The 14,010-nt window shown below is 34.6% G+C and overlaps 1 protein-coding gene across 4 annotated transcripts in view; it reads left to right on the top strand.

Annotated features, from left to right (window-relative positions):
• SMCHD1 (structural maintenance of chromosomes flexible hinge domain containing 1) overlaps nt 1-14,010 on the top strand; it is a 169,622-nt gene that overhangs the window by 40,184 nt on the left and 115,428 nt on the right. For all 4 annotated transcript variants that reach the window (XR_006209810.1, XM_007089496.3, XM_042961837.1 and 1 more), the window contains exons 13-19: nt 1,155-1,349; nt 2,898-3,011; nt 3,561-3,667; nt 4,391-4,473; nt 5,064-5,177; nt 11,607-11,684; nt 11,764-11,883. Coding sequence is in view for 3 of the 4 variants with exons in the window: in XM_007089496.3 (XP_007089558.1) it covers nt 1,155-1,349; nt 2,898-3,011; nt 3,561-3,667; nt 4,391-4,473; nt 5,064-5,177; nt 11,607-11,684; nt 11,764-11,883 (811 nt within the window). In the remaining variant the exon portion in view is untranslated. The remainder of the gene's footprint in view (nt 1-1,154; nt 1,350-2,897; nt 3,012-3,560; nt 3,668-4,390; nt 4,474-5,063; nt 5,178-11,606; nt 11,685-11,763; nt 11,884-14,010) is intronic.

The raw sequence follows: 14,010 nt of genomic DNA, 5'->3' as shown, positions 1-14,010 counted from the left end.
GGCTGTGTTTGAATGAAAATTTTACAGATATTTAGATCTTAATATTAAGACCTATGACAGTGAATAGAAGCTACAGAAGCATGTCCATTTGATGAGAGCAAATAAAATAATATTTTATACTGTAAGGGCTATACATTGAAGTGCAGTATAAAAATTTGGTAGGCTTAACTTTCTTCAGTGATAAGATTGGTTTTCCAGTTGCAAGTTAATAAATTTAAGGTGAAATCATTTTTTATTTTGTTCCATTTTCATTTGGAAATGGTATATTATACAGTAAGATATGTAGGAAGAAATAAACTTCATGTGTCATTGTCTGTGAAAGCATGTACTGTGGAGGTTTTTTTTCCCCTACTAATTCTCTTAAAGACAGGCATTAAACAGCTTATGCTTGAGTGTAAATCTTTCTATACTATCTTCCAACAGGGTGAAGAATGGTAAACAATAACACATTTTCTTATTATTAGAAAACACTTAATTTTCTATACGTGTTTTAACTTTTTTTGAATGTGTGCTATATATATACATATACATATACATACGTATATATATGTATATATAATATGTAAAAGGAAAAATGTATTCAGTATAGCAGTGTTTCTCAACCCTTTTTTCATTATCCTCCTCATAAGGAGCTTTTTAGACCTTTTTTTCCCCTGATCACTCCCCCAATTATATTTTAATACCATAGATACGCTGTAGGTATGTTTACTGTGTGTGTGTATATATGTATGTATGTGTGTGTGTGTGTGTGTGTGTGTATATGTGTGTATGTATATATGTATGTATGTATATGCATGCTTGATAAATGGAGAGAAATTTTTATCACCTTTCTCTTTCTGCTAGGCAGCCAGTATTCATCATTTTTGGTGTACTCTTAAATTCGTACCAGAGAAGGAAAGCTTTTTGTTGTTGGTAGTGACCATTGAGACCTTGGTTCCAAAGATGATAGCAAAGACTTTTTTTCTTTAGTAATGCTTTTGTTAGAAATCTAAATTTGTATGGGAGAAAGTTCCAGCAGAATATTTTAATTTTCTATTAGGTTTTCTGAGGGTGGGGTATGTGGAAGAAAAAAAGGAATGAATGACAAGCATCTATGGTTATATTTGTTTACTAGTAGCTATATTTCATAGAGCATTAAAAATTGTTTTTTACAGGAACAGCGAATGAAAATTGATAGAGAATTTGCTTTATGGCTGAAGGACTGTCATGAGAAGTATGACAAACAAATAAAATTTACATCTTTTAAAGGAATAATTACACGTCCCGATCTTCCTTCTAAAAAGCAGGGCCCCTGGGCGACATACTCAGCAATAGAATGGGATGGAAAAATATATAAAGCAGGGCAGCTGGTAGGTTTAACTTATTTCTGGATTCGGTTTTGAATAGAATTTGAAACTAAATGAGATGTATTAGAATTTAACAACAAAATAGTGCATGTATTAGCTCCTCAGGAGCCAGGAAAGAATGAAAATATCAAACTGATTTTAATGGCATAATTTAATGTGGCATTTATTAAAAACCTGTTTCCCAAAGGCTCTATTAGTAAGCTTTTTATTTTTTTTTTCTTGCACTAAACTTTACTCAAATGGAGAGTCTTAAATTTTTTTAATGTGATGTAATGAGGTTTTTGCTTTGTTTTTGTTTTTTTTTTTTTTTTTACTAAATTTTCGTTACCTGTTTGCTGCTTGTAAGTTACTCTGCTTGTTGATTACATTATAGAGAATGAAGAGATCTAGGAGAGAGATCTTTTGTCCTTAGGGACATTATAGTCTAAACTTGGTAATAACCTAAACATAAATAATAATAGATAAGAGAACAAGTGCTTGAAAGGAGAGAATGAATACTGCTTTGGCAGTTTGGAAGGAGAGGAGAGCATTTTCTGACTATGAATGGGCCTGGGAGAAGAGCATATCATGACATTCTTTGGGCAAGAAGTGGCATTTGTATGAATCTTGAAAGAGGTAGAGAGTTGGGTGTTTATGCAGATACTACAAAGGTTGAAGGTGTCCATTCACTCTGTAGTGGGAAAGGAGTCATCGTGTATTTAAAGCCTGGGAATTGTATGTGATCATCTAGAGAGGTGTAATGTGTGAAGTTAGAGCCTGGCTTTTCCAACACATAGGGGGGTTAGGATGAAAAGGATGCACTGGCAAAGGAAAATGAAAGGGATAAAGATAGAAGGAAACCCTGAAGTCAAGCAGTGAGTTACAAGGAGGAAGTGAACACTTTTGTCAAGTTCTGTGTGGTAGTTGAATAAGGTGCTTTCTCAGAGACCATAATCTGAACGCAGACAACAATACAGGTAAGTGCAGTGAAACAGCAAGTAGTAAAGTTGGGTTGTCCTGCAGCATGTTGTGTGTGAAAGGAAATAGTTTAGAAATGAGGCCGAAAAAGTAGGTTGTGTATAAACTCTTGTGGTCCCTGTCAAGAGTTTCTGAATTGAACTAATGAAAATTATCTTTAGATTTTTAAAGCCACATAAGGAAAAGAAGTACCCATAGGCAAGCTTTGAGCCAGTTTATTTGAAAGGAATAAGTTGTCAGAGTTATTCACTGTTCATAGTCACTGTTCATAGTCTGAAAGCAAGATTTTGTGGGGAAAAAAAGGGTTTGAGGTATTTTGGCTTCAGAATTGACTTTGGAGGAATTCTAGACCTTTTAGACATATGCATAGCAATGACATTTTTGTATGAAGAAGCCACTGTGTCTTTACAAAGGTATGTTAAGAATAAGTGGGAAACTTATATAAGCAAATATAAATAAATGCAACTTTATTAGAATGTTTTTTTTCAGTAATTTTTCGATACTGAATTTTCCCCTTCAGTGAAATAGTTCTATGATTATGAATATTAAGCCTGTTTTAGTAAATACTAAAAGCCTTTTTCTAAAAACTATTAGGTCAAGACAATCAAGACACTTCCTCTCTTTTATGGAAGCATAGTAAAATTTTTTCTTTATGGTGATCATGATGGAGAAGTATATGCCACAGGAGGAGAGGTTCAGATTGCAATGGTAAGATAGCAAGTAATAAAACATTTTTATTGGAAGTCTCTTGGTACTGCTTATTTTTGTTTAATGCTGAAATAAAGATACAGTATTTTATATTTTGCTTGCATTTGGTTTTTCTTTTGGATACATTAGTGTTAGCATGAATTTTTGTGTTTCTTATTTGGTGTTTTCAATAATCTGTAGAGCTTAACATCTGCCCAATGTTTAACAAACATACGTATGTTATTTCTAGTTGTCAGAATAATTTTGTAAAGTGCAAATTTTGTCCAAGGCCCACAAACTAGTAAAAAATTGGAGCCAGAATTCTTTCTCCAGGATGAATAACTCTAAAATGAGAGTGGGCTTTATCCTTATATTCTTGATAATATTTAAATGGTATTTAATTATGTGTAAGGAGGTTACATGAAAAATAGAAGAACCATTGTGGTATAATGTAATAATGGTTATTATGACTTACATATTGGAGTAAAATGTTTCTTTGGAAGAAACAAATGTTTTCATTGTAGCCAAATTTGAATATTTTTTTTTGAAATGTTGATATAAATTATTTAGGAACCTCAAGCACTGTATGATGAAGTAAAAACTGTGCCAATTGCAAAGCTCGATAGGACAGTTGCTGAGAAAGCTGTGAAAAAATATGTAGAAGATGAAATGGCAAGGTAATTCACATTTCAAATTGCAGGATAAGAGTAACAAAATAAAAAATGAATCATAGCGTTTTTAACTATTCTTGAGTGTGTTGTTAATGGACACATAATAGGACATTTGTAGTCTTAGATTTACATATTGTGATGAACTTGCTGTTAAAAAAAATTGAGAGCTTTGTAAAATAGAATCCTGCATTTTGTAGAAAAAGTAAATTTTATGTATCTAAAGTGTCACTGTTATAGGCACTATGACTCAAATATGTTAGAAAACAACTTGGTTTGACCTACCACTAGAAGAAAGTCGTAGTAACTGTTGGGAGGTAAAGATCAGTACCAAAGAAGTAAAGGAAAGTAGAAAAACAAAACTGTTTGTAGCTCTTGCTTGGCTAATGATGCAGTCATTTTGATTCTTACTGAATTTCACTAATAATTCTCTTCTTATAGTTTATTGTATTTCCCAAAGGTAACTTGTACTGTAAAAGAGCAGAGGAACCCCCTCCCCCCAATTGATAATTCTTGGCTCTTAATACCAAGAGATTTTGTATTACTGTTTCAGTAACCACAGTAATGGTTAGGGAAATTTTTTTAGATTATTAATCATATAGAATTTTAGCATTAGCCTTTCAAAATACTATATCAAAAATAAATATTACAGTTTCTGGTGACTTGTATTTATCTTATTAAGACCATAGTTAACATAGTTCATGAAACATTAATATGCTGGTTTCATAATAGGCTCCCTGATAGATTATCAGTAACTTGGCCTGAAGGAGATGAATTATTGCCAAATGAGATTAGGCCTGCTGGAACCCCCATTGGTATGTTTTTTTTTTTTTCCCTTAATACTGAAAATATGCTTTTTGTGTGTCTTACATAGTTAATATGTAAAAGACCATGATGAATTAAAACACTATGTCAAGACCTAGCAGACTTATCACATTTTTTTTTTAATATATGAAACTTAATGTCAAATTGATTTCCATGCAACACCCAGTGCTCATCCCAAAAGATGCCCTCTTCAATACCCATCACCCACCCTCCCACCCCCTATCAACCCTCAGATTGTTCTCAGTTTTTAAGAGTCTCTTATGCTTTGGCTCTCTCCCACTCTAACCTGTTTTTTTTTCCCCCTTCCTGTCCCCCATGGTCTTCTGTTAAGTTTCTCAGGATCCACATAAGAGTGAAAACATATGGTATCTGTCTTTCTCTGTATGACTTACTTCACTTAGCATAACACTCTCCAGTTCCATCCACGTTGCTACAAAGGGCCATATTTCATTCTTTCTCATTGCCATGTAGTACTCCATTGTGTATATAAACCATAATTTCTTTATTCATCATTTGATGGACCTCATCACATTTTTTGAGTGTAACTAAGACATTCTTATTTTAAATTTTGGACTGGTAGGTGCATTAAGAATTGAAATACTGAATAAAAAGGGGGAAGCAATGCAGAAGCTTCCAGGAACAAGTCATGGAGGGTCAAAGAAACTCCTGGTTGAGCTCAAAGTTATATTGCATTGTAAGTATGCAAACTAATTTGGATCTTTTTTAATATTTGTTCTTAAATGTGTAATGCAGGTTTTAATATCTACATATAATTATCGATGATCTAACAATCTGAGAGACACAGTAGATTTGATTAAAGTTAGGAATTCCAAGTGTGTTATGACTAATTTTTTAATCGGTATTTTTCCAAGGGTTTTTTTTTTTTTTTAGTTTATTTACTTATTTTGAGAGAGAGAGAGAGAGCGAGCACGAACAGGGGAGGGGCAGAGGGAGAATCCCAAGCAGGCTCTGCGCTCTCAGTGTGGAGCCCAGTGCAGGGCTCAAACTCACGAACTGCAAGATCATGACCTGAGCCAAAACCAAGAATCCAGTGCTTAGCCGACCGAGCCACCCAGCACCCAGGCACCCTGTTTTTTTTAAACCCTTTATTCTGAATTTTCCCAAGAAGGTGACTGTGGGCTAAAATAAGATATGGTGTATATATGTGTAGGAATTTGTACTAGATAGGAATTCAGATTAGCTAATCCATAAAATCTGTTGTAAATCAAAAAACTATGGCTCTGAACCTGTGAGCTAGAAGTACTTGGCTTAGATTATAGGCCTGTTGACTGGAGAAGAAATGAGTATTCTTGCTCATTTTATATTTCCCTAATTTGAATCATCTTGTTTGTTTCTTGTCCGTTGCTTTTTCTTGATGGCCTTTTAAAAGTATTTTCACTTACGTTTAAGGATCTGTTCTGTCCCTACATACTGTGTGTCTCATCCATGGATTTTGAAGATACAGTATTTGATTTGATATATGTTTATTTCCAACAATTTAAAAACTAGTCAGTGATCCTGTATACTTTATGTAAATGTCTTCTTAGGTCTCTTGGCATTCAACAGTTTGACTAACTTATTTTCCTGAAATACTCTCATTTTTGGCCTTTGTGACACCCGATACCTTATTTCTCCAACCCTCCCCCCCCCCCCCACCATTTATTAGGTATTCCAGATGGGGTTCACTGACTAGAATCAAAGTGTCAGGATTTCGTTCCTTCTGGAGGCTTTAGGGCAGCCTTGCCTTTTCCATCTTGTAGAATCTGCCCACATTCTGTGGCTTGTGGCTCGTGGCTCATTCCTCCATCTTCAGAGTCAGCAGTGTAGCATCCTTCAGTCTTGCTGTGACTCGGACTCTCCTGCCTGCCCCCCCTCCTATAGTCTTTCCAACCAAAAACATTTTTTATTATGTTAAAATATATATAACATAAGTTTATCATGTTAACCATTTAAAAACATACAGTTCAGTGGCATTGAATACATTTATATTGTTGTACAACTATTACCACTGTCCATCTCCAGAACTTTTTTTCAACCCAGACTGAAACTTTGTAGTAATAACTTCCCATCACTCCCTTCCCACATCTCCTGGTAACCATTGTTCTACCTTGTGTCTCTGTGAATATGACTATTTTAGGTATCTCAGTAAGTGGAATCAAGTAAGTGAAATCATATTCTATTGTATGCTTGTGTACCACATTTAGTTTATCCATTCATTCATCAATGGACACTTAGGTTGCTGTCATGTATTAGCTATTATGAATAATGTCGCTGTGAACATTGGTATGCATATATCTGTTTATGTCCCCGATTTCAATTCTCTTGCATATACCCAGATGTGGAATTGCTAGATCATATGCTAATTCTAATGTATAACTTTTTGAGGAACTTTTTGTCAGACTGTTCTTCACAGTGGCTGCACCATTTTACATTCCACATCCTTGCTAACACATGTCATTTTCTGCCCCTCCCCACCCCACCCGTTTGTTTGATATTGAGCATCTCTTTGTGTGCTTATTGAGCATCTCTATATCTTTTTTGGAGAAGAGTCTATTCAGGTCCTTTCTCATTTTTAAATTCTGTTGTTTTTGAGTTGTAGGAGTTTTTATATTTGAATAATCCTTATCAGATACTGTATAATTTGCACATATTTTCTCTTTATTCTGTGGAATGCCTTCTTACCCTATTGATGGGGTTTTTTGATGCAGAAAATGTTTTAATTCTGATAACGTCCAATTTTTCTGTTTTTTGCTTTTGTTGCCTTTTCTTTTGACGTCCTATCCCAAGAAGTCACTGCTAAATCCAGTGTCAGGAAGCTGTTTCTTGAATGTTTATGTGTAAGATTAGTTTTATCATTTTAGCTCTTACATTTAGTTATTTGATTTATTTTGAGTTTAATTTATATAGATTAACTTCTTTTGCGTGTAGATACCTAGTTTTCCTAGCACCAATAATCAAATACTTTTTTCTCCATTGAATGGTCTTGGCATTCTTGTCAAATATCATTGGACCATATATTCAAGGTTTTATTTCTGGGCTATTTGATTGGTCTGTATGTCTGCTCTTAAGCCAGTACCACACTGTTTTTGATAACTATAGTTCTGCAGTAAACTTTCAGAGGAAATGTGAGTTCTCCAACTTTATTTTTCTTAAGATTGTTTAGGCTGTTAGGGTCCCTTGAGATTCCATCTAAATTTAGCATGGGTGTCCTATGCCTGGAAGAAGTGATATTGGGGTTTTGATAGGGATTATATTGGATTTGTAAATCATTGAGTGTTATTGTCATCTTAATACATGAACATGGTTTGGTATCATCCAGGTGTGCTGAATTTATTTATTGACTGTAAACAGCTTTTTTGTGGAATCTTTAGGGCTTTGTACATAAAAGATCGTGTCATTGGGACATCTGGGTGGCTGGCTCAGTTGGTTAAGCGTCCGGCTTCAGCTCAGGTCATGATCTCACAGTTTGTGAGTTGGAGCCTCACATTGAGCTCTCTGCTGTTGGCACAGAGCCCACATCACATCCTCTGTCTCCCTCTCTGTCTGTCCCTTCCCTGCTTGCATTATCTCTCTTTCTCAAAAATAAACATTACGAAAAATTGAAAAGATTATGTCATCTACAAACATTGAAATTTTACTTCTTTCTTTACAAAGTGGATTTTCTTTTTTCCTAATTGGTCTGGCTAGGACTTCCAGTACCGTACTGAATAGATGTGGTGTGAGCAGACATCCTTGTCTTCTTGTTCATGATCTTGGAGGGAAAACTTTCAGACTTTTATTTCTGAATATGATGTTAGTTTTAGGCTTTTCATAGCTCTGCAGGACTCCACACATGATCTGGCCTTGTCTCCCTGTTCAACTTTATTTCTAACATTTTCGTCCTCACTGTATTCCCAGTCATAATTCTTTTTGTTCCTGTACAAGCCCAATTTTCCCACCTCTGGACCTTTGTATGTATTTCCTCTGCCTGCAACTTTTAAACAGCAACTTTTCTTTATTAATTAATTAATTATTTATTTATAAATGTTTATTTATGTTGAGAGAGAGCAAGAGCAGGGGAGGGACAGAGAGCGAGAGGGAGAGAAAGAATCCCAAGCAGACAGTGCAGAACCCAGGACAGGGCTCAGTCTCACAAACCATTGGATCATGATGTGAGTTTAAATCAAGAGTTGGACGCTTAACTCACTGTACCACCTAGGCATCCCTAAACAGCATATCTTTGATAAAACTATTTCTCAGGTTTCAGACTGCCACTTTCTTAGACTTTTTTCTGTTTTTCTAGTTTTCTACTAATATACTTAGATTTATTTGTATAACTTGGTGTTTTGTTATTTCTTAAATGTGCCTTTGCTGTCTAGAACAGAGGTGGCAAATTATTTGTAATGGATCAAATAGTACATATTTTGGCTTTGAGGACCCTAAATTCTTTGTCACAGCTACCTAACTGCTATTCTAGAATGAAAGCAGCCATGGGCAATAAAGTAGTTTGCAGACTCCTTGATCTACAAGATGGAAATTCCATGAATGCAAGCATATTGTTGTTTTTTTTTTCACTTTTTTCTAGTGCCTAGGGTACAAGAGGTAGTTATTAAGTTTCTGTTGAGTAAGTAAAAAAGATATCAGAAAGTTGCTTGGTCTTTTTTAGAGAACTCTAATGGCTTACTGTCTAATATTCATTATAAATTTACAGTTGCAACATTTTTTAAATTATGTAATGGGCTCCAAGATATATTGGTTAACCTAAGTCAATAGGAAGTATTTGGTTGTACTTGTGTGTGTGTGTGTGTGTGCGTGCACGTGCGTGTGCGCGCGCGCGTGCCTGTGTGCGTGTGTGTGTGTGTGTGTGTGTGGTGAATCTCAAGTACATGCATCTCTCAAAATGTGTAATTTCAATTACCACAGTAATTCCTTTTGGTCATCTTATAACCATCCAACTTAAATTTCTCTGATTTTCTAAAATGATAGACTTTTGTGGTGGTTTTGGTATCAGACACATGTATTACATTTAGTTATTATATGTCTTCAGTTTCTTTTTTTTCAAAGTAGAGCTCCCTCCTTTTTTTCTTCATGCCAGTAATTTGCTGACAGAACTCAATCACTTGTAGTGTAGTGGATTTCACAGATTCTGTTTGTTCCTTTGGGATGTCATTTAACTACTTTTCCTATTTGTTCAATTGCCAGAAAACTGAAAGGTAAGCCTAAAAGATTGAATACATTTGGGTTCCTAATATTTCTGTTTTGTAAAGTAAGAATCAGTACTTTATACCTAATCTGAGTTTCTTATGGTATTATATGTTAAGAGGCATATGATTAATGATTGTTCCACGTTAAGTGCTGCTAATGGATCAAATTCACTTGGCTAATTATAAAGTTCTCTTTCAACCATTATGTAATAGTTTCATCCATTGTTGATTTTGCCTGAATTATTTGGTGAATTAGTTATTACAGGTAATTCTTTTCTGATTCTTTCGTTCCTTCCTAATTTGTTATCCAGACTTCATCTGTGAAGAATTTTATCAGTTAGGTTCATTGGTTTACCTGAAATGCAGCTTTTATAGGAAAGGCAGTAAAAAGTATAATTCTTTTTCTTTAATTGCAAATTACCAGTTAAGCATTGTTGCTGTACAATAATGCCTGGTGAGCAGTTTCTGTTTTTTGGTAGTGTTTTTGTGAGTATGTGGGGTTTTATATATTTAACATGCTTCATTCATTTTGATGTGCCTTCATATTGTCTCTTCTGTCTCCTTGATGTGATCCTTTTTGTCTTTGATGCGAGTTTTCTTGCTTCCTGACTCAAGATATCCTAGAATATTGTTATACATGTTCTACCCTAGACTTGGTTTCAGCCATTACTGCTGGTTCCTTTCTGTGGGGAATGGTGTTTAGAGGCCACAATCTGAGTGGTAGGGTTGCTCATTGCCCCCAGGTGAAATTGCTTTTAAGCTTTTTAAATGCTAATCACAAACATTTTTTGAAAAGAAAAACTGAATTCACATTGACATTTTGGGTTTTTATTGAACTAATTTGACTTTATGCTTTTATTTCATTTCTTTAATGCTGAAAATCCAGATTCCTTAACATTAATGGTTATTTGCTTTATCCTACAATGTATTTCATTTCAAAATAATAATACTAATATAATTACTAACAATAAGACTTGATGAATTGGACTATTTTGCAGCCCTGTCCTTAAAATCTTTCTTTCTGTATAAATAGTAAAAATGATTCTAATGTTACTTGAAATATACTTTTTTTTTTTTTTAATGTTTATTTATTTTTGAGACAGAGAGAGAGCATGAGCGGGGGAGGAGCAGAGAGAGAGAGGGAAACACAGAATCTGAAGCACGCTCTAGGCTCTGAGCTGTCAGCACACAGCTCGACGTGGGGCTCGAACTCACGGACCGTGAGATCGTGACCTGAGCCGAAGTCGGACGCTTAACCGACTGAGCCACCCAGGCGCCCCGAAATATACTTTTAAAATGTAGTCAAGTCACCTACTTAATACACATTTTGGTTTTGTTTATGAATTGCTGTATTTTAATGCAATTTCTTGAATTTTTAAGTCATTTACATAATTTCAAAGTCAGAATTAAACCTTCAGAGAAGTTATGTCATCCCTGTACTCTTTTTTCTTCCCTCTTTACGTAATGATTTTATTAGTTTTTGGCTTATCTTTCCTGTGTTTCGTGCTATAATACTGAGCAAGAATGTATTTATATTTCTGTCTTTTCCTTATAAAAAAGCTAGTATGTTTGATATATATGCTTTTACTCCTTTCCCGTAACAATAGGTCACTAGGTCTTAGCGATTATTCTGTATAAATATAGTATTTTAATCTTGAAAACTCTTAAGGAAAATTATTTTTAATATCAAAAAATTATCTCTGTTCTTTTGTATCAATCTTATTTACAGATATATTTTTAAGAAATAAAGGTGATTTAATGAGCTAATTTTCATTATGCTGTTCACTTGCATAGGATAACTTTAGATCTTTTGATGAAGTTTTAAAACAATTTTAAAATGTACAACAAACAAAGATATTTGATACCAGTGTGACATTTCATATTCATGTTCTGTTTTCAGTTTCTCAAGGTATAAATGTTTTGTTTTTTCTTTTATTAAGCTTCAAATGGAAATAAAGAAATCATTTCACATATTAGTCAACATGGAGGAAAATGGCCTTACTGGTTTAAAAAAATGGGTGAGTTATTATTCTGAATGTTAAAAATTATGTCAGTATTATGTTGACTTGATTTTTAATTTCTTCTTAATTTGTCCAGAAAATATTCAAAAGTTGGGGAATTATACGTTGAAATTACAAGTTGTATTGAATGAAAGTAATGCAGACACATATGCAGGAAGACCGCTACCATCAAAAGCAATTAAATTTTCTGTTAAAGGTAAGTGAAATACCAGTATATAACTACATATTATGCTGAAGGTGGCATTTTAAATGAAGGGGGAATAGATAAATAATTCAGTAAAAAATGTTTGGCCAGTTGTATAATCATTATCTCAAAATGACTTTATAGGGGTGCCTAGGTGGCTTAGTCAGTTAAGTGTCCAACTCAGAATTTCATCTCAGGTCATGATCTCCCCACCATGAGATTGAGCCCCGCATTGGGCTCCATGCTGGGCGTGGAGCTTGCTTGAGATTTCCTCTCCCTCTGCCTCTCCCCCTCTTGCACTCGCTCTCAAAAAAATAAATAAAATGGCTCTATAATTCTGCTTCATAATCATTTCTTTTAAGGTTTTTACGTAAATTTCAGTTTGAATATACAGTGACTATACAGCGTAATATTGTTCCAGGTACACAGTTGAGTGATTCAAGACTTCCGTACAACACTCAGTACTCATTTTGACAAGTGTACTCCTTAATCCCCATCACCTATTTAACCCATCCTCCACCACCTTTCCTTCTAGTAACCGTCAGTTTGTTTTCTGTAGTTAAGAGTCTGTTTCTTGGTTTGCCTCTTTTTTTCCCTTGTGCTTGTTTATTTTGTTTCTTAATTTCCACATATGAATGAAATCATAAGGTATTCATCTTCTGATTTATTTGGCTTAGCATAATGCTCTCTAGCTCTATGTCATGCAAATTCATAATGATATTTCTTTAAAATTTTTGAAGTCCTCATTGTTTTCTGTTGTTGCTGATAACATCTAAAGCTATTCAGATTCCTGACCTTTGCTTGTGAGCCTCTCTGCCCCTCACCCCAACCCCAGTCTTGCCTCTTCTCTGACCCCCAGCCGTTTGGAGAATCTTTTTTTTGTTCTAGTTTCTGAAGTTTTAAATTCTAGGAATTTTTCTTGAATTACTTTGATTTCCTACTCTGTTTTCCACGTTATCTAATATTAAGACAGTAGACCTCTTGACTGGTGTATTAATATTCTTTTTTCTACTTTTCATTTTTTATTTTACTATATTATGGGAAATTCCTTTAACACGATATTCTACCCTTTCTATTGAATTTTTCCTTTATGCTGTCATTTTTTATTCTCTGTTCCCTATTCAAAGCATTGTCTGCCTACTTCATATATTCAGTAATTCTTGGAGGGTATCAATAACAGTGGTGGTCTTTTTTGAAGCATTTAAACTTCATTCATAGTCATTTTCCTCCATGGTTTTGTTTTTGTTTTAAATGTTTGCCCTTTTAGAATAGATGCTCTCTTACATGACTAGTGATTTGCTTACACTTAACGACAGGACATTTGAAAGCTTTTAGTTCATTTGGGGGAGATGATGAGAATTTTTAGGTTTTCTTTTTTTGACTGTTCAGATTCCCCAGAGTAGAGCCTTCCAGTCTCCTGGTAGGTGGGTAAATACCTGGCTGCCAGCATTTTGGGAGCAAGCTGGGGAAGACTGTTGGGGTTCTCACATCTATCTAATCTTTCACTTGCTATTTTCAGCAGACTGTGACACATTTAATAGTGCTTTGCCCCTTACTTCTTAACCCTACTCTTTTATCTTCCTCAGAGAATTAGCCATCTGTTGGTGGGGATGAGGAAGACAATTGACTGGTTTTGTGTATTGAGGAGTAGGGATTTGGGGAACTCTTTCTTTAAACAGACTTCAGCAGGTCTTTTTCATTCCAGTTTCATTCCAACATACCATCCCTGAGACTTTTGGGTATCCTGTAGTGTGAATTAGATTGGTTCTCTGCTTGCTTTGTTGATAATTGAGGGTTTGATGTTCTTGGGTCTTTCCGTTAAGTCAGTTACACTTAAGACATATGGAGAACCCATATGGTCTCCAGTTTCAAATCCTATTGCTATTGTATATTTTGTTTTTGTAGTTTTAGACCTCTGTAAAAAAAAAAAAAAAAAAATCTGAATAAAATCTCTGTAGTGTCATTATTATGGGATTTTTGGAGAGAGCTGATTTAAGTGCCTGTGATCACCTTACCTTCTTTAATCAATAGGGCCACCATGGAAATTGTTCCTTTGTGTACGTACAGATCTACCACATTGTTTTAAGAGCTGTGGAACACATTCCATAGATGAACATGCTATAGTTGAAGTAGTTTTCT

The sequence above is a fragment of the Panthera tigris genome, chromosome D3 (assembly GCF_018350195.1).
Source record: "Panthera tigris isolate Pti1 chromosome D3, P.tigris_Pti1_mat1.1, whole genome shotgun sequence".
Taxonomy (NCBI): domain Eukaryota; kingdom Metazoa; phylum Chordata; class Mammalia; order Carnivora; family Felidae; genus Panthera; species Panthera tigris.
This window is presented reverse-complemented; position numbering and strand designations above follow the sequence as displayed.